Source organism: Apaloderma vittatum, unplaced genomic scaffold (assembly GCF_000703405.1).
Source record: "Apaloderma vittatum isolate BGI_N311 unplaced genomic scaffold, ASM70340v1 scaffold8471, whole genome shotgun sequence".
NCBI lineage: Eukaryota > Metazoa > Chordata > Aves > Trogoniformes > Trogonidae > Apaloderma > Apaloderma vittatum.
In genome coordinates this window covers 27,029-54,721 of record NW_009697331.1, presented here as the reverse complement: position 1 = coordinate 54,721, position 27,693 = coordinate 27,029, and the positions used below count along the sequence as shown (strand labels likewise).

The window sequence follows — 27,693 nt, the reverse complement described above, 5'->3', positions numbered from 1 at the left end:
TAAGCTGGATCACTGGGCCAAAGCCAGTCACGTGAGTTTCAGTAAGGCCAAGTGCTGGGTCCTGCACTTCAGCCACAACAACCCCCAGCAGTGCTACAGGCTTGGGGAGGAGCGGCTGGAGAGCTGCCAGGCAGAGAGGGACCTGGGGATGTTGATGGGCAGCTGGATTAACATGAGCCAGCAGTGTGCCCAGGTGGCCAAGAAGGCCAATGGCATCCTGACCTGTATCAGGAATGGTGCTGTCAGCAGGAGCAGGGAGGTGATCATGTCCCTGTACTCGGCTTTGGTGAGACCTCATCTCAAATACTGTGTCCAGTTTTGGGCCCCTCACTACAAGAGGGACATTGAGGCACTGCAGAGGGTACAGAGGCGGGCTACCAAGCTGGTAAAGGATTTGGAGCATGTGTTGCATGAGAAACAGCTGAGGGATCTGGGGCTGTTTAGCCTGGAGGAGACTGAAGGGAGACCTGAAGGGAGGTTGTAGCGAGGCGGGAGTTGGTCTGTTCTCCCTAATGCCAAGTGATAAGACGAGGGGAAATGACCTAAAGTTGCGCCAAAGTAGGTCCGGGTTAGATATTAGGAAGAATTTCTTTGCTGAAAGGGTTGTCAGTCATTGGAACAGGCTGTCCAGGGAGGTGGTTGCGTCAGCGTCCCTGGAGGTGTTTAAGAGACGGGTGGATGTTGTGCTGAGGGACATGGTTTAATGGTGTTGATAGAGCTAGGACAGCGGTTGGACTGTATGGTCTTGAAGGTCTCTTCCAAATGAAAATGTTCTGTGGTTCTATGATTCTACTTCCGTGATGCTATAAAGGTAGGTCTTGAATTAAAGCTGATTATCTTCTGTGTTTTCTGTGTTTCAGGCATTCTTCTTCCAGAATTGGTGGTTTCCATTGTCCTACTCCTCAGTAAAAATGCTGGATTAATGCAGGAAGCTGGTGCTATTCCTCTGTTGGCTGGCTTGCTAGAACATCTAGACAGGTTTAACCATTTAGCCCCTGGAAAGGAAAGGGATGACAATGAGGATTTAGCATGGCCGGGAATAATGGGTAAGTACTGGTAGCATCTGGATTATTTCGATTTTCGTAAAGTAACTATATAAAAATGATGGCTGTTCATAAACTGCTCTCTGGAAGAGAATTCTACTTTTAAGTACAATTTTTTATTAACCAGTTCATGTGGCAGTCATCATATGGTAGTATTTATTTCTGTTGATAAATTCTTAATGAAGTTAGGTGTAGAGGTAGGATTAAGCAGGCTGCAAATGCAATTTTGTAAATAAGTATTTTACATCATTTTGTATTTTGAGTGTGAAAAGTTGCAGTGAAAGCATGAGTAGCACATCTACACATTTTAATACTGAGTTCTATATGTAACATAAAGGGAGAGTAACATGAAAACTTTGAAATAAGGAAATTTTCTTTTTCCTGGGTGCTTTATAACCTCTATCTAGGGTGAAAAGAGAGGCAGAAAATGTGTATTTCTGACTACGAGGATTTTACTGGTGGAGTGAGTACAGAAACATGGTTGACATAACCCAGGAGAGCTCAGGTCACACTGCTAGACAGTATGTTGGAGAAGGCAAAAACTAAGTGAAAATGTAGTAGCTGATCTAATGGAGCAAAATGAGATGAAGACGTGTATGTGCAACATTACTCTGATGTTTCTTGCCTGGGTGAAGTTAACATTAGTTTAAAATAGTTACTACTGTGTAGATTGTAAGAGTTCTAATGTGTATATAACCTTCCTTCTTTTATTATAAAAAATAATCTAGATTGAGACTGAAATTAAATATACAGCTAATGCCTTTCAGGCAAGCATGTAATAAAACTGAAGTAGTTTAGAGCAGGGATTTGACAGAACACTAGTTGTTCTACCTCTCCTCCAAACAGACCAGACGTGTAGTTGGATAATACTTGGTCTATGACAGTGTGACATTGGAGATTAGTGCATAAAAGAATACAGCACGGAGACAATTGCATAATATGTAGACAGGGATATATTAATAGCTGGTTTGACTTTTGATGGTATCAAAAGACAAGAAGTCTTTTAAACAGAAGTAAATGGTTAGGCAACTGTTAAAAGGATGTTCAGAAAAGCTTTACTTCACGTTTCTCTGTTGATAAGTTTTCTCTTCTGTTTTATACTGTAGGCTCATTTTTTACTGGACAGAGTAGCAGAAATAATGAGGAGGTGACACTTATACGTAAAGCTGATTTAGAGAACCACAATAAAGACGGAGGATTTTGGACAGTGATTGATGGGAAAGTGTATGATATAAAGGACTTCCAGACCCAGTCTTTAACCGGCAGTAGCATACTTGGTGAGAATCAGCATCTAAGTAAAAAATACAAATTTCATCTATTTCAAAACTAGATGGCATAAATAGGCTTTGAGGTATTATACTGACGACCTCATTCTTTCATTAGCTCAGTTTGCAGGTGAGGACCCTGTTGTTGCTTTGGAAGCTGCTTTACAATTTGAGGACACGCGCGAGTCAATGCATGCCTTCTGTGTTGGCCAGTATATGGAGGTAAAAATGCTGTATAGTAATGCATATACGCTTTCTCAAGTAAAGTATTGCTTTGCTTTCAGAATTCTTGTTGGAGCTCAGTTTTAGCTTTCAACTGCTGTTTCTTTTCATTAGCCTGACCAGGAAGTGATTACGACACCAGATCTCAGTACTTTGTCATCACCTCTAATAGACACAGAAAGGAATTTGGGTCTTCTCCTTGGACTGCATGCTTCCTACCTGGCAATGAGCACACCTCTTTCTCCTCTGGAAGTTGAATGTGCCAGTAAGCAGAACTTCATTTTGAACTTAAATGAGTGATAAATATTTGTCAAAGCATGCCAGAAGAAGACACGGGCCAAACAAATTAACTGGAAATCTAGCATCTCTTTAGTCTTGCTGTCTTCTGAAGAAGTTCTTTCTTCTTATTTATCACACTCGTCAAGGTCTGGCAATTTATCAGGATTTAAATGGGGATTAGATAATTTTGAACAGTTAAATATCTGGAGTTTTGTATATAAGAGAGAGAATACTGGAAGAGCAAGAAGACTCTATGTAGCACAGTTATCTCACTAATTTGTGTTCAGTTAAGAGCATCTGAAGCATCTCGTGTTGGATTCTATCTTGGTGAATAGTTGCTGTAATTCAATATTAATCATAGAAGAATAGATAAGGCTCTATAATCTCTAAAAACAGATGATGGCTGGCCTATTGCTTAATTGTATTTTTCTTTGCAGAAGCATTTTTTTTCCTGTGGGAAAAGTTTCAGCAAATAAAAAAGCTTCTAAACATTTTTTTCAAGCTGTGTATGCTTCAGTGAGAGAGGAGATAGGCTCAGGTTGCGCCAGGGGCGGTTTAGATTGGATATTAGGAAAAGTTTCTTTACTGCAAGAGTGGTGAGGCATTGGAACAGGCTGCCCAGGGAAGTGGTTGAGTCACCACCCCTGGAGGTGTTGAAAAAATGCGTAGATGTGGCACTTCAGGGTATAGTTTAGTGATCATGGTAACGCTGGGTTGACGGTTGGACTGGATGATCTTAGAGGTCTTTTACAGCCTTAATGATTCTATGAATTTATTTTGGGGAAGTATTGAATGGTAATAGTTTAATATTTCATCAGAATATACATTTGTGTTTTCTTTCTTTCTCTTAGAATGGTTGAAGTCATCTATATTTTCTGGAGGCTTACAGACTAGTCAGATTCATTACAGTTACAATGAGGAAAAAGATGAAGACCACTGTAGTTCACCTGGTAACACTACCCCAAACAAATCAAAACTCTACACACATCGATTAACTTTGAGTGACCATTCACAACCTTTTCTCCAAGCTATTGCAGATAATAATATTCAGGATCACACTGTGAAGGTAAGCACCTTGGTAGTTTGGTTCACAAAAATGTTGCTGAAGGGTGGCCTGAAAACAGTTTTATTGGTGAAAATTCACCAGAAGTTATGACAAGACAATTGAAAAATTATTTCAGAATTATTTTTTGTGAAAGGAGTAGTTGAGTACTACTAATAGATAGAATTTACTTAATGTCATAACAGTACAGTTTATTCTTTTTGGAATTTTTGAGTGGGAGAACTAAACAATTTAAATGTATTCTCACAAAAAAAGTTAATAATGCGTTATTTTCCATGTCAAGTTTTAGTAATATTGACAGACACTACCCCCCTTCAGTTGAGATATGGTGAGAGTTTTCTTGGTCTAAGTGCAAATGTAATTTTTGGTTCAGGTGCATAGACACCTTTGCCTTAAAAGTGCCCTTGTACCTTCATGTTCAGGTTTCACCTAGCTGGAATTGTGCATATTATGGAAACCTCTAAGGTTTCAGTCGATCACTGTCTTCAGATTTTCTAACCCTTTGCCTTCAGCTCCTTTATCAAAAATAACAAAATTAGTTCTTGGGAAGATAGGATAGTTGTAATGATGAATTGGAAGAAGACAAAAACCATATTAGGTGACTTGGCTGTCTCAGGAAGAGGTAAAAGCAGCAGCAGCTTTGCTCCTTGAGCTGTGTTACTCATCGTACAAGAAGATACAATACAGGAGATTCTTTGTAGTATTATGTTGTAATTGCTGTGTATTGAACAGTGCGTGCTGTGTGTTGTATCTTGCTTCTGCATGTTAGCTCAGATTGTGGAAGTTATTCACTCATTTAAATACTGGCTACAATATTTTGGGTCTTTCCTTTGTATTTACAAGCAAAGTTAAATAGAGGCTGTTGTGTGTTTTTTATAGGACTTCTTGTGTCAAATAGAGAGATATTGTAAGCAGTGTCACTTAACAACACCAATCACATTCCCTCCTGAGCATCCTGTGGAAGAAGTAGGACGTTTGTTATTATGTTGTCTTCTGAAACATGAAGATTTGGGTAGGTAGGCTTGTGGTGTAGCTGTCCTAGAATGTATTTTGGACCAATTTAAACTCTGCTTTGAATGATTTTGGACACGCACCTTCAGAGGTTGTCTTTTCCCGTTAAGGTCACGTAGCACTGTCTCTCGTTCATCCTGGTACCCTTGGAGTTGACCAGGTAAAGCACAAAACCTTACCAAAGTCTGTGGTGGATGTGTGTCGTGTTGTCTACCAAGCAAAATGCTCACTGATTAAGGTAAGCCTCTTACCTGCTGAAGTTTAGATTATTTTTAATTTGAAGCGTTTTATTGGAAAGTTGTGTATTGTATATTAAAGAGTTACATAATTTTTCAATGCCTTTTCTAGACCCATCAAGAACAAGGACGCTCTTACAAGGAAGTTTGTGCTCCTGTCATTGAGCGTTTGAGATTCTTATTCAATGAGCTGCGTCCTGCAGTTTGCAATGATCTCTCTATAATGTCTAAATTTAAACTTCTGAGTTCCTTGCCCCGATGGCGGAGGGTAGCTCAAAAAATAATTAGAGAAAAAAGGAAAAAAAGAGGTAAGGCAACATTCATGTTGTGTTTTTTTTGGTTTGTTTTAAACAATGAAAATCAGCCTTATTCCAAGGTTTGCTTCTCTATATTTGAGATTCTTGTTAGCCAGAACTTTAAAGCTATTTACTTTCTGCTGCATTTTCGTGAAGTTTTCTGAATTAATGGTTATATGTCAGTTCCTACAGCAAGAACAGGCGGACAAGAATCAAGTTTGTGAGGCATGCTTCTTTGTGCTCCAGTGTATTCAAAATATCACTGTCAATATGAATATCAATCCCTCTGAATAGGCTATAGTGAAGTTTAACTAGAGGTGGTGTCTTATTAAAAATTATGTTTTATTAAAGCAGTATAGTCTAAGAGCTGTTTAATTGGAAATAAATTAATATAGTGAACAAACACCAGGGTGCTTTTGAAGTTGATCTTTAAAGATGAAAGCATATTGCAGACGTTGCCAGGGCTAATTTGATGGTAGTTGGACAAAGAGTTCACCAAGAGTACATTTCTGTTCTATGACAAGCAGGTCTTAAGCATTCTGTGTGCTTAGGTTATCCTGCACACCTGAAAATGTGACACTGTAAAATGGTATCAGATTACATGATATATTTTTTTATTTATTTCTAGTGCCAAAAAAATCTGAATCTGCTGATGTGGAAGAATCCAAAATTGGAAATGAAGAGAGTGATTTAGAAGAATCCTGTGTGGTACCTCACAGTCCTGCACCTATAGATAAAAGGCCCATACCAATCAAGTCACCCAAGGTAAGATACCAGATTTTGAATGAACCTTGTCAATACACATCGAGTCCAACCGTTAACCTGGCCATGCCAGGCCCACCACTAAACCATGTCCCTGAGCACCACATCTACATGTCTCTTAAATACCTCCATGGATGGTGACTCAATGTCTGCCCTGGACAACCTGTTCCAGTGCTTGACAACCCGTGCAGTGAGGAATTTTTTCCCAATATCCAATCTAAACCTCACCTGGCGCAACTTGAAGCCATTTCCTCTTGTCCTGTCACTTGCTGCTAGGGAGAAAAGGCTGACCCACTCCTCTCTCCATCCCCCTTTCAGATAGTTCTAGACAGTGATAAGGTTTCCCCTCAGCCTCCTTTTCCCCAGATTGAACAACCCTCGTTCCTGCAGCTGCTTCTCATAGGACTTGTTCTCAAGACCCTTCCCCAGCTTTGTTGCCCTTCTTGGGACCCACTCCAGCACTTCAGTGTCTTTCTTGTAGGGAGGATCCCAAAACTGAACACAGGATTTGAGGTGCTGCCTCACCACTGCTGAGTATGGGGGAAATGCATAGATACCTCATCTAGTTTTTAGATTACTGGTAACCTTAGAAGTGTCCAGATAAAGCATCACTTCAAAATATAAAGTTGTGACAGGTTACTTCCTCTTTTTTTGACTATTTGACGTTTGAAATTTTATGTAGCAGTTGTAAACAAGATAATGAGTTACAAATAATACTAAGCTCTGTCCTGGCTTTGAAGATATTTCCTTTTTTCCCCTCTTATTATTTTAAGTTTGGATGTGGTTTTACATGAAATAGCTTATATTTTCAGTAATTTAAATTGTTAAAATGTTCTAACATGCTACCTTCCTGTTTTGCAGGACAAGTGGCAGCCACTTTTGAGTACAGTTACAGGTGTCCACAAATACAAATGGCTGAAGCAAAATGTCCAAGGCTTGTATCCACAGTCTGCCCTCCTTAACACCATTGTTGAATTTGCACTTAAAGAAGAGCCAGTGGATGTAGAAAAAATGAGAAAATGTTTATTAAAACAGGTAAAATGAATGAAAATGTGTTTGCATGTATTAGCAGTTTTACATAACTATGTATGACAAATTTTTTCTTTTCTCTTTCACAGTTGGAAAGAGCAGAAGTCCGACTGGAGGGAATAGATACTATTCTAAAATTGGCAGCAAAAAATTTTTTGCTCCCATCTGTGCAGTATGCTATGTTCTGTGGATGGCAGAGGCTTATTCCAGAAGGAGCCAATATAGGGTAAAACTCTATTGCTGTTGCTTTCACAATTCTTCAGTAAGAAAAAGTTTCTTACATCTGTTGGTTTTGTTTTTGTGTGAAGGGAACCTCTTACCGACTGCTTGAAGGATGTTGACCTGATCCCACCGTTTAACAGAATGCTGCTAGAAGTGACTTTTGGGAAGCTCTATGCCTGGGCTATTCAGAACGTCCGGAACATCTTGCTAGATGCTAGTGCAAAATTTAAAGAACTAGGTGAATCCTTATTTTGGTGCTGTTAGCTGGAGAGAGAACTGTTTTAAATTAATCTTGTTGTATTGTTTTTTAAAAAAAGTTCCCAATTATTGGGATCCTAAAATCAGTTCCCTTGGTTTGTGCTGAGAATTACTTTGACTTTCTGTCTGTCTGTGTGTCATTCCACTCCCCCCTGCAGTGGCTCCTTAATTAATTTTTCAGTGTTTAAGAGAGTGTTGCTGGTTTCCCAGCAACAGGTCATTGATTACTCATTAGTACCATTTTACAATTAAAATCTAAATTACAAAAGGTTTCTTGGAACTTCAGCTTGTAATTTCATAAAGGGGCTGAAAAATATTTTAAACATTCAATCAAACAAATCTAGAACCTATCTTATTGTAGCTCCTAAATGTCAGCTGACTTTATTTGTATTATTTTTGAATTAGGTGTGCAGCCTGTTCCTCTACAGACGATTACTAATGAGAATCCAGCAGGACCAAGCCTTGGAACTATTCCACAAGCACGTTTTCTGCTGGTCATGCTCAACATGTTGACACTGCAGCACGGTGCTAATACCTTGAGCCTCCTTCTGAATTCTGGCATGCTAGCATTGACCCAAACAACGCTGCGGCTGATAGGTACGAGATCTCCTCGGTTCTTTTTTGAAGGAAAGCATGTGTTTGGTAAATCTCCTGTGGTTTTTACCTGCTGGTTTACCCAAACTGCAGAATGACTTTGCTGCTTAAAGACAGTGCTTAGTGATGATTCACAAAAAATGCCTCTATAAGCACAATTGAGAAGGAAATTGACTACAACCTTTATTCAGTCATGATTTTTCTCTTTGGCCATCCTCTGCTAGAATGTCGAAGGGATAGTGTAGTTTTTGATGGAAACATTACAAAAAAGATTAAAAATGAAAACATCACAGACTGCCTACTCTCTCTGTATTCGATTTTGTTTTTACAACAGTTCCCAGTCTGTGTATTTAAGCTGGAAGCTTCCTTTGTTTGTTCAGCTACAAGAAGTTCTGTGCTTTTATTTGCTGTGATTCCAGTTCCTCTGCTTTTTCTTTCTTGGTTTTCTTAGATAATAGCAAACGTTCGTTCTCCTAACTTGTACTTTACTGGAGCGCTCATAAGAAGTTTTTCCAAATAAATTCTGTTAGTAGAAATATTAGGTGCTGGACCTATCGTTACAATGTCTGTATTATTTGTCACTGTGCATTTAAAACCATTATATCTTGGTTTCCTAAGGCCTTGTCTGACTGTATTGCCTGTTAAGTCAGCTTTTCTGTTTGTTATTGCTTTTATATTGCGAACCTTCTGTGCCTTAAAGTTGAAGTGCAACAAAAGTACCTGAAAAAACTTGTAGTGACTTTTAAATTTATTTTCATGTTTCTTCCTCTTTAGGGCCTAGTTCTGACAACATTGAAGAAGATATGATTGCCTCTTCTCATGGAGCTTCTGCTACAGTGCTAGAAGAGTCAAGAAAGGAAACTACCCCTGTTCAGCTCCCTGTTTCTGGACCAGAGCTGGCAGCCATGATGAAAATTGGTACCAGAGTGGTGAGAGGGGTAGACTGGAAATGGGGTGATCAGGTACGCCTTCTTTCATATGGGTTTGTGTGTGTGAAAATTTAAAGTCTCTCTATTCAGCAGATGGACTGTGCATTTTCTGTTCAACTTTTAAATGTCATTTTACACTTCAAAGGCTTAGAGAAATAATACAAAACATATTAATTATTTGTTTACCTTAATTTTTGGAGGTGGAAGTTCTTAGTGAGACTATTTTGATTCATGATTTAACAGGAGATTGGATCACTTGTTTACTATGTTATACGCTTCCAACTGAGTAATATGGCACTTACATAGTACATAGTAAAATACATCTAAACGTGAGTGTTGCTGCAGTTTACTGGGGCGATTTCTTTCGAAGACTGTGAAATGCTTCCAGTTTTATGCCGGATTTTGAAACATTATTGAATGTTTATGACCTAACCATTAGGTTAGTAGCAAATAACAGCAATTGCATTGTGATTTCACGAATGTTGGACACGAAGTAGTGTTGTCCATTGCGTAACTTGAGCCTTTCTCTTCTGTCAGGATGGACCTGCTCCAGGTTTGGGTCGTGTGATTGGAGAATTGGGAGAAGATGGCTGGATTAGAGTGCAATGGGACACTGGAAGTACAAATTCTTACAGAATGGGGAAGGAGGGAAAGTATGATCTCAAACTGGCTGAGCCACCACCAGCAACACAGCCCACAACAGAGGATTCAGACACTGAGGATGATTCTGGTAAAAAAAGCAATTGTTGTTTAAAAAAAAGTTGAGGCAGGATTTTAATAGAATTTCATATCGTTGCCTTATAGCATGAAAAAGGTTCTTTTGCAGGAGAAAATGTTGCATCAAAGAAGATTAATTTATTAGGTGTGCCTTTCTGACCGGAATCTTTCTTAAGATGACTTTCTTAAGATGGAAGTATATATTTTAGCATATGTTAATGCTATTCTGAAGTGTGTTTTTTGTACGGTCTAATTATACATCTAGTCATACTGCTTTTCTTTTCTTGACACTGCATTTGGAATTTCTTTTAAGTAATGCACTGCAAGAGAATAACTTGAAAATATATGCACAAAGTGTCTGGCTTATATTTTGCTCTTGCAGTTGGAAATAAGGAATCTTTGTCATGTTGAACATGTCTCAGATCGTCTTTGAGAAAGTATTTACAACAAACTCCTCACACTCTGCTTGTTTCAGACTCTGTTAAATAGATTAACTCAGAGTATTAATGTATTCCTTTGCCTTTTGTGTCTCCCTTCAGAGGGAGAACAAGTTGAAAGGAATCTCCACCCTACTTCCATGATGCTGACAAGTACCGTGAACCTGTTGCGGACGCTGTGTCTGTCAGCTGGCATCCATGCTGAAGTCATGCAAAGCGATGCTACTAGGACTTTGTGCGGTCTGCTCCGTATGCTTGTGGAGAGTGGAACAATAGATAAATCAGGTAGTTTACAGAGAAACAGTCAGATCCAGCCACGTGCTTCTGTTTTGTGCTTTGTTGTCTTGTAACTTTGTAAATATTTTGTTACTAGTTTTTAATCCTTTAAGGCTGAAGGCTAAAAATTTTCAGAGCTTTTGAAATCTTAATTGTTAGCAAAGGCAACATAAGTGCTACTGAGCAGACTTAGAATATAAGCAGGAGAAGTAGGAGAAATGGATGAGATGTGGAGCATTGGGATGTGTGTGGTTGACTTAGTTAATGAATTTCCTAGTGGTCATCTTCGGTCTGGGGACAACAGTGTGACTGGTTATGTCGTATTCGTTTCCATAGCTTCTTTGTGATTTCAGAAGTAATGCTGTTACCTACTTTGAAATGAAGAACCAGTATAAAGATGAGAATTGTTTAAAAGGCAAAGATAATGAAATTAAATAGACTTTAACATTGTTAATAGGTGATGTAAAGACAGCAGAGTAGCTCACTGTTGTGATTTGTCCAAAAAAGCTTCATGTAGTATATTAAGAATTATGTAGCTGGCAGAAAAGTCAACTGTTATATGTATATATCTTTTTGTTTTTAGCTTCCTTGCCAAATAAATTAGTTTATAAAGAGCAGCATAGGAGTTGGTGCACGTTGGGATTCATTCGAAGTATAGCACTCATGCCTCAGATGTGCAGCACTCTTAGTACATCTCAGTGGATAACTTTGCTAATGAAAATTGTTGAGGGGCATGAATCTTTCACTGCTGCTTCACTACAGAGACAGGTAATGTGTGTATTTCCAAATTACTTTGACAGGCAATTAATTTAGTAGACTCTAGTTTTCTTTAAAATGAAAAAGCACATTTAAAAATCAAATGGGAAATGTCCTAAAATCAGTTTTTAATTAACTGGAAAACAGATAACTTGTTTTCTTATTTTTAGGAGTCATTGTTTTAAGTATACATCTGTAAGTTTTTGCATTCAGGGTACTTCAGACTCACTTGTTCATTTGAAGTCTGAAAGTTTTTTACAGATGAGAAACCAAAACAGTGTTCCAAAAATGTACTTGAGAAACTCCCATATAATGTTTCCTGGAAGTTGAATTGAGAAAAATAACAAAAAGATGGTTAGGAAAAATGTGCAATTTCATTTTAAAGTTATCAAATTGTGTATTATCCGCAGTCTCTCTTTCTATAGTAAACTGTTGTTATTGTTTTAATTACAATCTCTCTTAAGAAGCTGCATCTTTGCCTCTTACTTTAGTATTGTATTTCCCTTGTCCACTTCCTCCTTTTCTTTTTTCTTCCTTTTTTTTGTTTCTTTTTTTTTCCGTTTTATTTTCTTTTTCCCTTCGTTAGCATCTTGTGCCTTTTTCATGAGATTGAAAAGCAACCTTATTATGGAATAACTCTTCCAGGTTTTAAGGCTTGGCAATCACAAGGTCTTAATCTTTTCCTTGATAAGGCATCAGCATTTGTTAACTAAAGCGTTGTATCATAAAGGCCCGTGCATTTTGTGTGACCTTCCAGCAAAAGCTTGCTAGTATTTTTAACAAGATAAGACTTCTGTCATCATCCAGTACTTAGTGCATTACGGTCATCTGTGCTGCTCAGGGAGTACTTGAGAGAAATGAGCATTCCTCAGGAACCACCATCTAACTTATTAACAAGAAAAAGACGAGACCATGACGTTTTAGAAAAATGAGTTACTGATGGAGCTTTACAAGAAGAGGGATCACTGTTATTGGTCACTCGTATTGGTCTACTGGGTAGGAGATGATGAAGCTCAAACCCCGAAATACTCCTGTTCAGAATGTACAACCCCATCTGCTCTTTGATACTGCAGTGCTGCACCTTCCTGTGTTCCTTGTCAGTCCTGCACTCGAGTGTCTAGGTTTAGAGATGCCAGCCTGTTCCTTTTGTGCTGTGTCAGGGACTAGAGTTTCACAGTAACTACTTTTGGGAGCCACTGTGGTTGCTTTTTGCCTTCTTGTGTCATTTGGCTTTATATCTCATGATTTTTAATTATCATACCTTCATTACAGAACACTTGGAAACTTTGATTCTGAAATATGTCTTAGTACTAAGTTCCGAGTCTGGAATCGGAACAAACCTTCCCATTGTGTATTCTTGTTTTTTCCGATGTGCTTTAGTTGTTTACAGTGTTTCTTAGTGTGTGTTTGTCTTATGTCTTGAGTATTTAAGGAGTTGTCTTCACTAATATAATGTATCAATAAAATTGTTACTGACATTGAACTGGCACAACTTCTTTTAAAGTATTCCTTAGGAAACTGAACAGATCAGTAGGTCTGTGTTTTCCGTAGCTGGAAAGAAATCGGCGTTATAGAAAGAACTACAAAGAATACAAAGAAGGCTAACTTATAAAATGTCTTTCTTTTGTACTTCTTACTGTGTTTGAGATTTTCTTTAATATTTGGGGACTTAAAATGCAATAACACTAATTTTGTTCTCTTCTTAGATACTTGCTGTACATTTATTGAAAGCGGTGCTTCCGTCCTGGGATAAAAACGAAAGGTCAAGAGACATGAAATTTCTTGTGGAAAAACTGTTTGGATTTTTAGGCAGCCTGCTTAGTACTTGTTCATCAGATATCCCACTACTCAGAGGTAGAGGAATTTTCCCCCAGTGGCTTCTTTTTATGTATAAAACTCTGTGTGCGTTAAGTTGCTAGCTGTGGTGCAATTGCTTTGTCTTTCCAGAATCTACTCTGAGAAGGAGAAAAGCCAGGCCCCAAGCATCTCTCACTGCCACTCACAGTAGTACTTTAGCAGAAGAGATAGTGGCACTGCTGAGGACGCTCCATTCGCTCAGCCAGTGGAATGGACTCATAAACAAGTACATCAACTCTCAGCTAACCTCCATCACCCACATCTTTGCAGGAAAACAGTCAGAAGGGGTAGTTTCCACGTTTTAAAATAAGCTCATTTTTATAGCAATGTTTGTTTTGAAATGATAAATATTAAATGTTTGTAAATGATATAAAGCTTAATTTTGAAACCATTTTTCTATTTTTTTTAATGTCTATATATTTATGTGTTGTAGTTTTAAAATTGAAGTTTGTGTGATGAACTTTGTTTTTTAAAGCAGACAGCAATATGGATTTTCTCCCTACAGTTAATTTTACTGTTCTTTTTTAGGCTCTGTTGGATGACTACTTTCCTGACACTGAGAATCCAGAGGTGGGAGGCCTAATGGCAGTCTTGGCGGTGATTGGTGGCATAGACAGTCGCTTGAGACTGGGTGGACAAGTAGTTCATGATGAATTTGGAGAAGGCACAGTGACACGCATCACCCCGAAAGGGAAGATCACTGTACAGTTCTACGACATGCGAACATGTAGAGTGTGCCCTCTCAATCAGCTAAAACCAGTAAGTTCATGGGAAGGGTATGGTTCAAGACTGATATAACGCATGGAAAATATTGCCATTTAACAGGTACAGTGCTCTGAATGCAAATCTAAGATGATACTCATGTGAATTAATGTCTATAAATCTGTAAAGAGTGTCAGGGGGACGAAGCCAGGCTCTTCTTAGTGATGTCCAGTGGTAGGAAAAGGGACAGTGAGTGCAAGGTGGAGCATAGGAGGTTCTACAAAAATGTGAGGAAAATCATTTTCACTGTGAGGGTGTTGGAGCACTGGCACAGGCTGCCCAGGGAGGTTGTGGAGTCTCCTGCTCTGGAGACTTTCAAAACCCACCTGGACGCGTTCCTGTGTGACCTACTGTAGGTGATCCTGCTCTGGCAGGGGGCTTGGACTGGATGATCTTTTGAGGTCGCTTCCAACCCCTGACATTCTGTGATTCTGTGAATCTCCACAAGGCCTTTAAAGCCTGTCCTTATTTGCTGAGGAGGTGAAATTAGAATAGGTTTGACCTGAAGTGTTTTACGCTGTGCTTTCACTAAAGCCTGATTTTACCTCGAGTCAAAAGCGCCTGGTCTGCTTCAGGGACTGCAGTTCTTGCTTACGCTGATATCGTCTTGCTTTTTCACCAGATAGGCCTGCAGTTGTCTGGTGCAAATACAGGCTTAGGAGCTATATAGGGAATAAAAATCCTCTCCCGTTGTTCCTGGTCAAGAGCAATAAGACAAATACTACTTTTTCTCTTCTTTAGTTAATAACCATTGGAACTTTTGGAATGATTTTGTAGAAGTTTGGAAAACTCATAACTATATTTGAGTGGTAAAACATTAGAACAGGTTGCCCAGAGAGGTGGTGGAGGCTCCATTCCTGGAGTCATTCAAGGTCAGGATTGATCAAGGTCTGAGCCACCTGATCTAGTTAAAGCTCTCCCTGCTCACTGTAGGGGGGTGGGACTAGATGACCTCTAAGGGTCCCTTCCAGCCCAATGCATTCTGTGATTTTTTTTTTTTTGTTTTGTATGGTTCTTCCCATCACTATCTAGCTCCCAGTTGTGGCTTTCAACGTGAACAACTTGCCTTTCACTGAACCCATGCTGTCTATCTGGGCTCAACTAGTAAATCTGGCTGGAAGCAAAATAGAAAAGCAAAGCATGAAGTCTCCCAATCAGGGTCTTTCAGGTACAGTTATATTTTTTTGGGTTTTTTTTGTTTGTTTTGTTTTTCAGTGATGGGTATGCTCTGAAAAAAATACCATTAACAGCAAACATACATAATAAAAGGAATTTTCTGGAACCTTAACTTTTTTCTTAGTCATCATTGAATAATAAGCACTGAGGAGACAGATTTAGCTAGGAGATTAATTGCTCTGCAGTACTGTTTTTCCTTTAGTGAGAAAATATAAATAAGGTTTGGGGCTGGACTTCTTGCATTGAATTGTTTAAAATACTGGATCCATAGGACATGTTTAACTGCATTTACTGTGCTATATATCAGTTATATGATTGTCCAGGGTGTGAAAAGCAGGAAAGTGATGTTGTGTTATAGAATGTACAGAGGTGTTTTATCCAGCTGCTGTTCTAACTCCCGCATGTCATCAGTATTTCAAAAGTTTTCATACAGTGAGTTAAGATGTAGACTGTTTTTTGGACTGAGATTGTGTGAATGTTAGCCTTTCTTCTCTAATATAGGAGATTCCTGGCACTAATGACTTCTTCATATTTCTGATAGGTCAAGTGGATTTGGATCTGCTGCGATGCCAGCAATTAAAGCTGTACATACTGAAAGCAGGCCGAGCTCTGCTGTCTCACCAGGATACACTCAGGCAGATCTTATCTCAGCCAGCTGTTCAGGAGTCGGCTTTGAATCCTGCAGGTATTTTGGAATGCAACTTTAGTGTTCTGCTGTTTGTTTAGATGGTAGATAGAGTGTGTTGCTATAACCCTCGCTAATGACACTTGGAGGGTAGAGATAAGGTTTGCTCTCTGAAGATTGAAAATTAAAAATTACAATTAGGAAGTGTTTTAACCTTACATATTAAAAACATGTCAACTTTTTAACTTTAGCTTTGCCCAATGCATTCTGTGATTTTGAAGCTTGAATGGATTGGATTTGAAGCTTGAAATATTTGAGTTAGCTGAATTTCTAGGTCTTCTGTAGTTAATAAGCTTTGTAAGTAATTTAAAAAAACGTAGGGTTTTTTTTTTTCCAATGTTTTTTTTTTCTGCTTCAGGTCTTAAAGTATGAGATCTCGATTGCTTCAAATGTAAAGTTTCTAGTGAAACAATAGCTTTGTCAGCTTTCAGGATAAACTATAAGGACATCAGTAGTTATATTAATTCTTCTGGCATCTGTATATTTCTGGTTTGTTTTTTTTTTTGTCAGTTGCCAAATTTTAAGTCAACAGAATAATCTAATTTTTTCACCAGGATTGAAACATGGTTTTACTTCTGCCATCAGTTTTTAAGCTGAGGGGGGAAACCCTGAACAGCCAACACCCAACTTGATGGTTTTGTTATTTTTTTTTTAAAAAACAGAATAGCATAAGTACATAAGGGCTATTAACTGTTTTGTTATTGTTTCAAATATGAGAACTTCCTTTTATTGGTGTTCAGTAAAGAGTGAGAATGCTTTACTCACATAGCCACAGTATAGTTCTAGGAAACATGAATGTTTATGCCAACAAGAATACAAAATGAATACAAAAATTGCAGAATCATGAGCTAGTTGATTCAAAAAAAGCAGACTTTTTTGAAGGGCATATGAATACCTATAGGGAGCTGTTCCCAGGAGGTGTTTTAGAGGGGGGAAATAACTCAATCCAGAAGGTATGCACCACGATTTTTGGGGATCAATGGGATTATTGGTTGTCCACCACTTTAGTGGTTTATCCTGGAAGGACCTCTTTATAATAATCTTATTGTAAGGAGTTGAACTCAAAAGATACTTATGCAAATTCACTGTCCACTGAGCAGTTTTTACTTGGTTTACTGTAGATGTATTTTGGTAAAACTGTTGTTTTTCTACAAATTTCCTATTTGTTTTTTTTTGTTTTTTGTGTATGGAGATTGTAGTTGATTTAATCTTAAATGCATGATTCCTGTGGAGAAGAAATACGGGAGAAATAAACATACTGTTGACTAACCAGAAGGCCCCAGAGTAAGTCTTCCAATTGACTTAAATTACATGGTTTTTGGTTAAAATAATGTTTTTGTTTCAAGAGGATGGAGCAGCTGCCTCTCCCGACATAGGAGATATGTCTCCTGAAGGACCTCAGCCTCCCATGATCCTTTTACAGCAACTTTTGACGGCTGCTACACAACCATCACCTGTGAAAGCAATATTTGACAAACAAGAGCTTGAGGTAGAGTCTGTGTTCTTTTTGCTAAGTAAACTGTAAGTCCTTCTCATTTACATTCCAATTACATTCCAGTTGAAACTTGTTAAGCTATAGGTTTAGAAGAAGAAAAAAAAAGTAATGTTAAACCATTTTTTTGACAAATAACCAGGAATTTCAGGCACACACACACAGAGGCACAAACATAGTAAATGTGCTTGCTTTACTTGGACTGATTTATTTGTTCTCCTTTAGGCTGCTGCTTTAGCAGTATGCCAGTATCTGGCTGTAGAGTCTACACATCCTTCAACTCCAGTGTTTGAAGATTGCAGCTCTAGTGAAGCTACAACACCTGTCACGGTGCAACATGTCCGACCCACAAAAGTGAAGAAACGCAAACAATCTCCAATTCCACCTCTCCCCATTGTAGTTCAACTTATGGAAATGGGATTTCCTAGGAAAAACATAGAATTTGCACTAAAATCTCTGTCTGGAACTTCTGGAAGTGCTTCTGGATTACCAGGTATAGTGATGTTAGAAGGAAAAGGAAAGTTGTGAGCAGATTAAAATGCTATTTACAAGGGAGCATTTGTTACTTCTTTTTTTTTTGATACTAGCTTAAGAATGTCAGAGAAGCCCTTAGAGACAGAGTTTGTTTTCTAAATTAGGAGTGGAAGCCTTGGTTGGCTGGTTGTTGGATCACCCTGATGTTCAAATTACGGATCTCTCTGATGCTGATACCGTCTCTGATGAGTATTCAGATGAGGAAGTAGCAGAGGAGGTGGAAGAGGCTGAAGCTGCTTGCCCAGTGGTAAGTGTCATGCTAGCTGGCTGCAAATTTTGTAATTCTTTCCTTTTATGAACTTGATTAGAGTAGGAAGGTATTCTGTTGTCCCAAGCTTTTAAAACTGTAACAAGGAACATATTTGCCATATGTTTCTAAGGCATGCCCTAGAAGAACTCAAGAATAATCTATAAATATTTATGCATGAGTAGCACAGGAGGCGTGGAGTGCAGGTAGATGTTCCACTAGTGGAAGCTGAAGCTGAAAGTATCCTTGATAGTTGGTCTCAGTTTCATCTAAACTAGTCAATGCTAGAATGTAATATTTTTAAAGGACTCTATATATTTATTTATTTAAAATTTTAATTTTTTTCCCCTTCTTCCCTTCCTTTGGTCTGAAAACGAAGTGCATTTCAGCTATAAGACATGAGTGAGGAATTAATGAAGAACTGGCAGAAAGATGTTTATGAAATAACTTGGCTTTTTCATTATAAAAACTATATTCACTTATTGGTGGTGAAATGACCCTTACAATTCCTGTTGAGTATGATGGCTTTAATGTGAATTTATACTAGTCTTCTGTTGACTTTCAGGAACTGTTTCAGTAAGGATTTGCCAAAAAAAATGAAGTGGGTTCTGTATTTATTTTTTAACAAGTTATGTTTTCTGACATACGTGGGATTTTGTAATCATATACATTATATTTTGGAGGAAGTTAACTTGATACTGAATTCTGATACCTTTGTCAGTATTGCGGTGAGAAACTGTGCTATGTATTGCCTCAAATGAAAAATCATCTAATGCTCAAAACAGGGCAAAGGTTTCTGAAAATTCTTGTTCCAACTGGAATGCAATAGCTCTCTTAAAAAAATCTGTTAATTAAATCTTGAAAGGAATAATTTCTGACAACTACAATCTTTTCTGTCAACTTGTTTTTCTAAGGCAATACTTTAAATCCCATTGCACTATATAACAAAAGAAGTAGTAGTATACTTTAGGTAGGAGGTTACTATCCACTGCTGGTTTTTTGGTTTTATCCTCTCCAGACAAGTCACCTAAGAAGTGGAACGTGTGTATCTGCAAGGCTAGGTAGATTACTCACAAATACTCTTTGTTCTGATTTTCTTTGGAAAGCAACTTCATAAAAGTAACTTGCAGCTTGTTTCACACACTTTGAAAATTTATATTACATGGCAAGTCATTTTGGGAACTAAACTTTACTTTAACGTGAAGTAGATCATAAATGTTAGCCCTATCGTGAGTTGAGCTGTTGAAGGTTTTTTTCCCATTTTGGCATGCGACTTGGATATTCTGTGTATTTATTTATGTTGGGTTATCTCCTGTATGTACTAACAATTTTATTTATCAGAACTGAGAACAAATTTTGTAACTGTTATATGTTTATTTTCGATTTTTTTCCAGCCAAGTGGTGCTGTTGTAACGGAGAGCCAGACCTATAAGAAACGAGCCGATTTCTTAAGTAATGATGACTATGCTGTGTATGTGAGGGAGAATATTCAAGTGAGTATGATGATCAAAAGTTACACTGAAAGTACTTCCCTTCTAGTATAAAAGTCTTTGCACAGCTATGGCATTCCATTGTTCTTTTTCCCTAGGTGGGGATGATGGTTAGGTGCTGCAGAACCTATGAGGAGGTTTGTGAAGGAGATGTAGGCAAAGTTATTAAACTGGATCGAGATGGATTGCATGACCTGAACGTACAGTGTGATTGGCAACAGAAGGGTGGTACTTACTGGGTCAGATACATCCACGTTGAGCTTTTAGGTAAGTTCAGTACTAACTGCTCGTTGTAAATAACTGAATGATACACTAAAAGAGCTTGATTGTTGGAGGGGAAAATCTCACTCACTGTGCATTTATTCTTGCAACTGCTAGGATTCCCACCGCAGAGTTCTGCCTCTCATATCAAGATAGGTGACAAAGTACGCGTGAAGAGCTCTGTTACCACGCCCAAATACAAGTGGGGATCAGTTACTCACCGAAGTGTGGGAGTTGTCAAAGGTAATGAATGTTCCAGATGGGGTGTGGGGAGGTGGTATGACTGGAAACCTCACAGGCTTTCGGCAGTGTTGGAAGGAGAGAATCTTCTAGACCCATACACAGGTCATGCTGTTTTGAGGAATAACGCATGAGCATAAGAGAGTATAGAATGCGTTTGATGGCAAATTTATAAGGATGTACTCTCTGGCAGTCCATTTTGTTAGTGTGCTCATCTGCTTTTTGCACCACTCCATTCACATACAGTAAAGGTCTTTAAGATCCTGTGCAACTTCCTGTTCTAGTTCTTATTTATGCTTTGGATGAGCCACAAATCTAACTTGAAAACTTCATATGAAAGTGAGGAGAAGGTGGGATGCACTAATTTTGAGCTGTAAGGGATGGCATAGAAGTGATCTCTGGGGCATAGATTCTTCAAAGAGGTACAGATTTTGGTCATGCTCTATTTGTACTTAGAAGTGCTCTCTCCCTCTGGAAACTGCTGTAAAAAAAATCAATGAAAAAATCGGAGTCAAGGAATTTAAATAGAGTAATATGCATCTTTAAAAAATCTTTAGAGTTTCCTTTCCATCTGCCCCTTTCCACACTATCTGATAAAGGTAATACGTAGTTTATTAAGCTAAAAAGATCACTTTTGAAAATAAATTTTGTCACATGTTTCTACTCTGATGTTGCACTGGATGATTTTTGCTTCATTTTATGGAGATTTGCAACACATATTTTCTGTACTTTTTTTTCACAGCTTTTAGTGCCAATGGAAAAGATGTCATTGTAGACTTTCCTCAGCAGTCTCATTGGACTGGCTTGTTGTCAGAAATGGAACTGGTCCCCAGCATTCATCCTGGAGTCACGTAAGTGATGATTTACATTTTCCTTAATTTGTCTTGAGTGCATTATCTTGAATGATGTTACAGTGAACTTGTATCATAAAGACTGCTAGAAATATGTTTATTCATTCTTTTGTGAGATCAGGTGTGATGGCTGTCAGATGTTTCCTATCCATGGGCCTAGATTCAAGTGCAGAAACTGTGATGATTTTGACTTTTGTGAAACCTGCTTTAAAACCAGGAAGCATAACACTCGACATACTTTTGGCAGAATAAATGAACCAGGTAAGTTTCAGAATCTGACTGTTTCTTAGATTAATTTTAAATGCATTGAATTAGTCTTTAAAAAACAGGTCTAAATTTCAGCTCCTTACAGAATCAAATGAGTGTTTCGACAGCAACTGTTGAGCTTTCTTTGTAGTGTTAAAAAACTTTAAAAAAAAAAAAAAGCAAGCTATGTGACAGTAACTTTGTGTCAGAATGGTGTTTCAGTTACATCAGGAGTAAAACATTTAATTCTTTAGTCTTCCTGCCTTTGCTGAATGGAATCCTCATGACACCAGGTGCAGCTTGAAATACTTAAGACACCTTCTTACACCTCAGTTGCTTTTCAACAGTTTTGCATGTCAGTGTGTGATAGGCTGCCTTTCCTTCATGCAGAGACTCCAGAGAGGTGTGCTAGGAAAGGGAAGTCTTTTGAAAGACTCATAATCAGAATTTTTTGTTTCTTGATCCCGAATAGGTGCAGCCGTTTTAACTCCAAAACTTTTGGGGTTTGCCTTATTATGCAAAACTTACCTGACACTACTGTTTATTGCTTCCCTTTCCACTTGCCTCAAAAACAGTCTGATCCTTACTATTTGCACGTTGATGCTGGCTTCTGGACTAAGCCTCTAAATATTTACACGTTACCTGTCTAACTGGCTTGGAAAATGTGAATAAAACTAATTTCCAACTAGGAATCGTGAACAGGCGTTGGATATGTGTGGTGACTTGTCTAAAGGGCAAGAGAGACTTTCCATTAATATCAGTTAGTATGGTTGTACAGCTAGTGTGGCGTGACTCTGTATTCCTTCCCATTGCCCTCGATCAGGTTACAGTATTCTTTTTATTCAGGCTTCCTAGAGGCTACAAAGATCAGTAAAGGGAGGTAGAAGCGAGTTTTTGCAGGGAGGATAATCAACAATTCACTAAACCACCTCATTCTTGAGCAAGATTTGGAATTTTTGAGTGTTGTAATTTAGCTATGTCTATTCTCCTGCATGGGATTTTTGTTGATGGTTGGTTGCATGTTTTTCATATGCTGTGACAGTGTGAAAAATTTATGTGCTGCAGACCTGTATTTTCAGGCATGTATCATCACAAATTTTGATTCATATTTTAAAAGTAAGAACGTTTTAAGTGACTTCTTGGTCAAGATTGTTAGGGTTTTAAGGATTCTGACAGTTTAAAGATTGCATGCCGCTGTAATGTTTTACCATTCAATTTTAGGAATTTACTTAATGTCTTATATTTGCAAAGAGAGTAGTTTTCCTTAATTTTTGTAATGCTTATTTTTTACTAAGTTATACTTGTTTGTTCATACAAAGCAATCATAAGTATAAGAATAAAAAGTGTGTCTAACTCAAATGACAAGCATGAAAACTTGTAGTCAGGTAAAGTGCTTGAAACTCCTTTCAGCAAAAAAGTAAATCTTAAGCTCTTTAACCATGAGTAATATTACCATACATATGCGACTTGCTTCTGTATTTTACTTTTAGACTACATACATGAAATCTTTGATTTGTTATATTTCCTTTCACACATTGCTTATGAGTTTAATGAAAAGTAATTTTCTTTGAGAGGTGCATGCTTAACGTTGCCCTTAACCGTGCAGGTCAGTCTCCGGTGTTTTGTGGGCGTTCTGGAAAGCAGCTGAAGAGGCGGCACAGTAGCCAGCGGGGAATGTTACTCGATGATTGGTCAAGAATAGTGAAGAATTTGAATGTCTCGTCCTCTGTGAATCAGGCGTCACGTCTTATTGATGGTAGCGAGCAGTGCTGGCAGTCTTCTGGCTCACAAGGAAAGGTAACTTGAGGCATAACTGGTTTATTCTGGCATACTTTCTTCTTAAGAGGATAACTATTTTCCTTACTGAAACATATTTATTACCTTGATGTAAGATAGAAGAATAGTAAAAACAGACATCTGAAGTACAAAACTGTGTTTCTTGGTAGTAGATGTACCTATTATTTTAAAGCTGTGCGTCGGTATTCTAATTATTTCATGCGACTTATAAGGAGCTTTGTATGATCTTTGAAATACAGGGTAATTATTCTATTCTGGAAAATGACCCTGCCCAGAATATACACACAGACCCTTCCCTCTGGTTGTCTACAGGCTATAGTAAAAAACTTAACCTTATGTCCCGTTTCTTGACCTCCGATGATATTGTTCCTTCTCAGTTTTCTCAGTAGTGTTGCTCTTGGGTGAAATAATTTGCTGTAATTGTTTCTCTGGTATTTGGAGATTGGACAGTAATGATAGGATGAGGGGGAGTGGCCTCAAGTTGCGCCAGGGGAGGTTTAGATTAGATATTAGGAAGAAATTCTTCACTGGGAGGGTAGTTAGGCACTGGAACAGGCTGCCCAGGGAGGTGGTGGAGTTGCCATCCCTGGAGGTGTTTAAAGAACGAATAGATGTGGTGCTTGAGGATATGGTGTAGTGGTTAGAGAAATGCTGGGAAAAAGATTGGACTTGATGACTCTGGAGGTCCTTTCCAACCATAATGATTCTGTGATTCTGTGACAGGCAAGAAGTTCACAAGGTCCTTATCCTTTGGCCAGTTCCTGTGCATTGCAGCTCTTGAGTACCATTTGCAAACATTTTTCATGCTTCAAAACCAGCACACACTTATTCTTGTTAACTGTATAGTGGTCCTAACAATGCTCTCTGAAAATGAAATTCTGTTTATTTCCTGTAGCACTGGATTCGCTTGGAGATTTTTCCAGATGTTCTTGTTCACAGACTAAAGATGATAGTGGACCCTGCAGACAGCAGCTACATGCCCTCATTAGTTGTAGTTTCAGGTATGTGTGTGTTCTCTGAGAAGCCTGAAAAATACCTTTTTTATTTTTTTCCCCTCTCTATACATTTAATAGTGGGAGTTTGTCTGGTTTCAGTTAACATAGCCATCTATTTAACATGCATAGTGCCTGTTTATGAAATAGACACCATATCTTAAAATGTTTTTCTTTCCATGACAGGGAGGTTGGATTAGATGATCGCTATGGTCTCTTCCAGCCTAGGCCATTCTATGATTCTATGTTTTGTTTTCTAGGGGGGAATTCCTTAAATAACCTTATAGAGCTAAAGACAATCAATATAAATCCTACAGACACCACAGTGCCTCTTCTCAGCGATTGTACAGAAGTAAGTGAACTTTGTGTCAGAGTTACTCTTGTATACAAAAGAAATACTTTGATGCAAGAAGTGAATGAAAAGCACTGCTATGCTGTTGTGATTGTTAAAGCATGGTATTTTACTTTTCCTCAAAATTAATGCTATTTCTGGCAGAAGTAAAATTAATTGTCCTGGTAAATTTTACCACAATCACAGTTTCACTCTATTATAGCCTTATTAGAAAAGATGTTTTAATTTTTTTGATGTAAATCAATATACCTATGAATCAAGAAGACATCATAATAAACTTAGACTTAGGGATTGTTTTGGTGGGTGATAAAGTTTATTCTGGGTAATAGTTCTGGTCTTTTTTCCAGTAACAAGAAGGAGGAATGCGTAATGAATTTTTTGAAGATTGCAAGTAAAATCATCGTCAAATTAATGAAGCCATGTTTATCTTAAAGTATGGATTACGTAGGGTTGAAAAACCAAATACAGATTCATTTTGTTAAGGTGATGAAGTCAAGCAAAAGTTCTAATTCTTTCCTATGTTTTAGGTCCTTTATAAAAGATGAAAAGTTAGGTGTTTTTTTTTTTTTTCTTCTGAAAGTACCACAGATATATTGAAATTGCAATCAAGCAGTGCAGAAGCTCTGGGATTGATTGCAAAATACACGGCCTCAGCATACTGGGACGTATACGAGCGGAGGATGAAGACTTGGCTGCAGTCCCTTTCCTTGCTTCTGATAATGAGGAAGAGGATGATGATAAAGCCAACACTGGGAGGTAGGTAGCTGCAGGGTGGGGGAGTAAATGATGAAGAACCTTAGTGTCCACATATTCCTATAATTCAGGGGACTGATATAAGAGAAGCAACTTAATTAGCATGAACGGTTGTACAGGGAAATTGATAACTTTGTCAGAATTGTAAGTACGTCATTTGTTGATAAATAACATTTAAGTGACTAAGATCACACTGCTAATGTGGCAGCATTTTGTACAAGTCTTCTACTTTTTGCAGCATACTTGGGAGTTGAGAACCTAGCTAAAAACTTTATGTGTTTATATTTGCGATGTGGCATGTGTGTATTTACTGCTGTTCAGCAAAACATTCTGGGTTTTTTGGGGGTTTTATTTGTTATTGCCACTAGTAAGCTGTGGTGGTGTAGTTCGAGTACTGAAACTGTTCCAAACTGTGAAATTGGTGAATACAGCAAAAAGGTGCCTATGCTATAGCATGCAGGTTAAGTTGACTTTGGGTTGTTGTTTTTTTTTCTTTTTTTTTTCCTTCCCAATATATTCAGTCTTGTTAGAAAGAAGGCAGCGGGGCTCGAATCGGCAGCTACAATAAGAACCAAAGTTTTTGTTTGGGGACTGAATGACAAAGACCAGTTGGGAGGGCTGAAAGGTTCCAAGGTATGTTTTTAGTTTCTGTACTTCAGTACAAACCAGAAACAGCCAAAACTAAAATGTACAAGTCTCACAGAAATCAAAATTAATTCAAATTTAATCAGGAGCTATGATGAGTAGGTTTCAATGGCATTTTACTGGTAAGACATCATGTCTGCTGGGTGGAAAATTGGACAAAATTTACGTTTTGGTTGCTACTCTGAAATCGAGTTTGATTTTTAACAATCAGTTAATAATTTGTTTTAAATGATAATGAACTAATTGTTCTAAACCATGCAGCACTCTACACGTGTTCTGTTCCTTTTGAGTTTACATACATGAAATGAAGATATTGGTAAACTTTTCTATGTAATACTTGTACCTAGAGCTGGCGCAGTCATCCAAAAAAAGTTGAATTCCAGTCTTTTCATTGGTGTAACATCATTACAATTTAGTGTAATTTGAATTTCAGCCCTGTGTGCAACCATGTATACATAATTTTTAATACAATGCAAGATGGGGAGATACATGGCAAATGTTTAATCAGTTTAAGATATTAATCTGAAAAGTATGTTACGAGAGCATTTCTTTAATTAATGTTTTAAATAAAATGTATACTCTAGTATCCACAGAGTGCCTTTCAACAACCAAAAAGTTAACTGGTAATGTATTCTTTGTTTTTCTCAAGAAAACTTCACTGAAACAGAAGTCCTTGTTTATATCACTCTTTTTTCCCCCCTCAGGTTTTGTATTTATCACGGTTTCAGTATTAAATGATTTTTCAAGGTTTCTGTCTTTTTACCTGGTGAATATTAACTGGCATGTATGAAGTGTCTGAATAATATGGAGTGTTTCATACATTTAAAAAATTGCCTATTAGGTTAACTGATTTGTCACTTAAGAATAGCAATTCTTAAAGTATAAAACTTGAAAGTATATTTTAATGATTTTTATTTCCTGTCCGATCTAGATAAAAGTCCCTTCCTTTTCTGAAACCCTGTCTGCCTTGAATGTTGTGCAGGTAGCTGGAGGATCCAAAAGCCTTTTTGCAGGTAATATAAAATAAATGTAGTTCTGTAAGGGCACAAACAGCTTTCCAGTTGTGAAACATTAATGGTGTTTCAAACTTTTTTCTTCATTTTAGTGACTGTAGAGGGTAAAGTATATGCCTGTGGAGAAGCCACAAATGGAAGGCTGGGTTTAGGAATATCTAGTGGAACTGTGCCTATTCCTCGCCAGATTACGGCTCTCAGTAACTATGTGGTAAAGAAGGTGGCTGTTCACTCAGGTACTGACTATTGCTATTCCTACATACATAAACATAATACTGTGAGCCTGAAAATATTTGCTTTGCAATTTTCTTGGGTGCTGTGATGTCCCAGCATATCTGATATTTAAAAAAAAAAATTAAGACAAATACAGGTTATTAAATTCTATATGTTGCAGATTAAATCTAATGGTTCTGTTATTAAAATCCATTGATTTAGACTGTGCATGATTTACTTGCTGGAAGTTAAATTTGGTGATTTCTGCATAGTTTTTCAGCCCTATCCAAAGACAGTGTTTTTCTTTTTCAATATTCTAAATAGGTTTGTTTTTTCTTTTTTTCATGCAGCATTTGAAATAGCAAATGGAGTGATTTTTTAATTTTTTTTAACGTGCCAGCAAAATTACTCTCACAGAAGTTTTGTGTTTTTGAATTAAAAACTATGAAGAAAATAAGTAATGTATGTTAAGTTGAAACACTTGTACAATTGCATTGCAGAAGTACACTTCTGAGATTTTTACTGCACCTTCTGCCTGCTTGAAAACTTGAAAATTGAAATTTATTTTTACACTTTTAGGTGGCCGGCATGCTATGGCATTAACTGTTGATGGAAAGGTGTTTTCATGGGGTGAAGGAGATGATGGAAAGCTTGGTCATTTCAGTCGAATGTAAGGATACCGTATTTGTCTC

At 37.8% G+C, this 27,693-nt stretch overlaps 1 protein-coding gene across 1 annotated transcript in view; it reads left to right on the top strand.

Moving 5' to 3' along the window:
• The window catches only part of HERC2 (HECT and RLD domain containing E3 ubiquitin protein ligase 2), a gene marked incomplete at its 3' end in the record, with an annotated part of 98,489 nt that overhangs the window by 44,864 nt on the left and 25,932 nt on the right, over positions 1–27,693 (top strand). The window contains exons 22-59 of the mRNA XM_009877602.1: positions 861–1,046; positions 2,150–2,320; positions 2,427–2,530; positions 2,645–2,795; positions 3,661–3,875; positions 4,752–4,884; positions 4,994–5,121; positions 5,232–5,427; positions 6,044–6,180; positions 7,039–7,212; positions 7,296–7,432; positions 7,515–7,666; positions 8,092–8,283; positions 9,055–9,242; positions 9,747–9,939; positions 10,466–10,648; positions 11,223–11,407; positions 13,102–13,249; positions 13,343–13,539; positions 13,781–14,011; positions 15,047–15,182; positions 15,732–15,875; positions 17,222–17,364; positions 17,593–17,860; positions 18,006–18,148; positions 19,543–19,641; positions 19,737–19,905; positions 20,017–20,142; positions 20,882–20,990; positions 21,112–21,251; positions 22,843–23,033; positions 23,929–24,034; positions 24,286–24,377; positions 24,958–25,133; positions 25,652–25,763; positions 26,707–26,788; positions 26,881–27,024; positions 27,581–27,671. Coding sequence (XP_009875904.1) covers positions 861–1,046; positions 2,150–2,320; positions 2,427–2,530; positions 2,645–2,795; positions 3,661–3,875; positions 4,752–4,884; positions 4,994–5,121; positions 5,232–5,427; positions 6,044–6,180; positions 7,039–7,212; positions 7,296–7,432; positions 7,515–7,666; positions 8,092–8,283; positions 9,055–9,242; positions 9,747–9,939; positions 10,466–10,648; positions 11,223–11,407; positions 13,102–13,249; positions 13,343–13,539; positions 13,781–14,011; positions 15,047–15,182; positions 15,732–15,875; positions 17,222–17,364; positions 17,593–17,860; positions 18,006–18,148; positions 19,543–19,641; positions 19,737–19,905; positions 20,017–20,142; positions 20,882–20,990; positions 21,112–21,251; positions 22,843–23,033; positions 23,929–24,034; positions 24,286–24,377; positions 24,958–25,133; positions 25,652–25,763; positions 26,707–26,788; positions 26,881–27,024; positions 27,581–27,671 — 5,872 coding nt within the window. The remainder of the gene's footprint in view (positions 1–860; positions 1,047–2,149; positions 2,321–2,426; positions 2,531–2,644; positions 2,796–3,660; positions 3,876–4,751; positions 4,885–4,993; positions 5,122–5,231; positions 5,428–6,043; positions 6,181–7,038; positions 7,213–7,295; positions 7,433–7,514; positions 7,667–8,091; positions 8,284–9,054; positions 9,243–9,746; positions 9,940–10,465; positions 10,649–11,222; positions 11,408–13,101; positions 13,250–13,342; positions 13,540–13,780; positions 14,012–15,046; positions 15,183–15,731; positions 15,876–17,221; positions 17,365–17,592; positions 17,861–18,005; positions 18,149–19,542; positions 19,642–19,736; positions 19,906–20,016; positions 20,143–20,881; positions 20,991–21,111; positions 21,252–22,842; positions 23,034–23,928; positions 24,035–24,285; positions 24,378–24,957; positions 25,134–25,651; positions 25,764–26,706; positions 26,789–26,880; positions 27,025–27,580; positions 27,672–27,693) is intronic.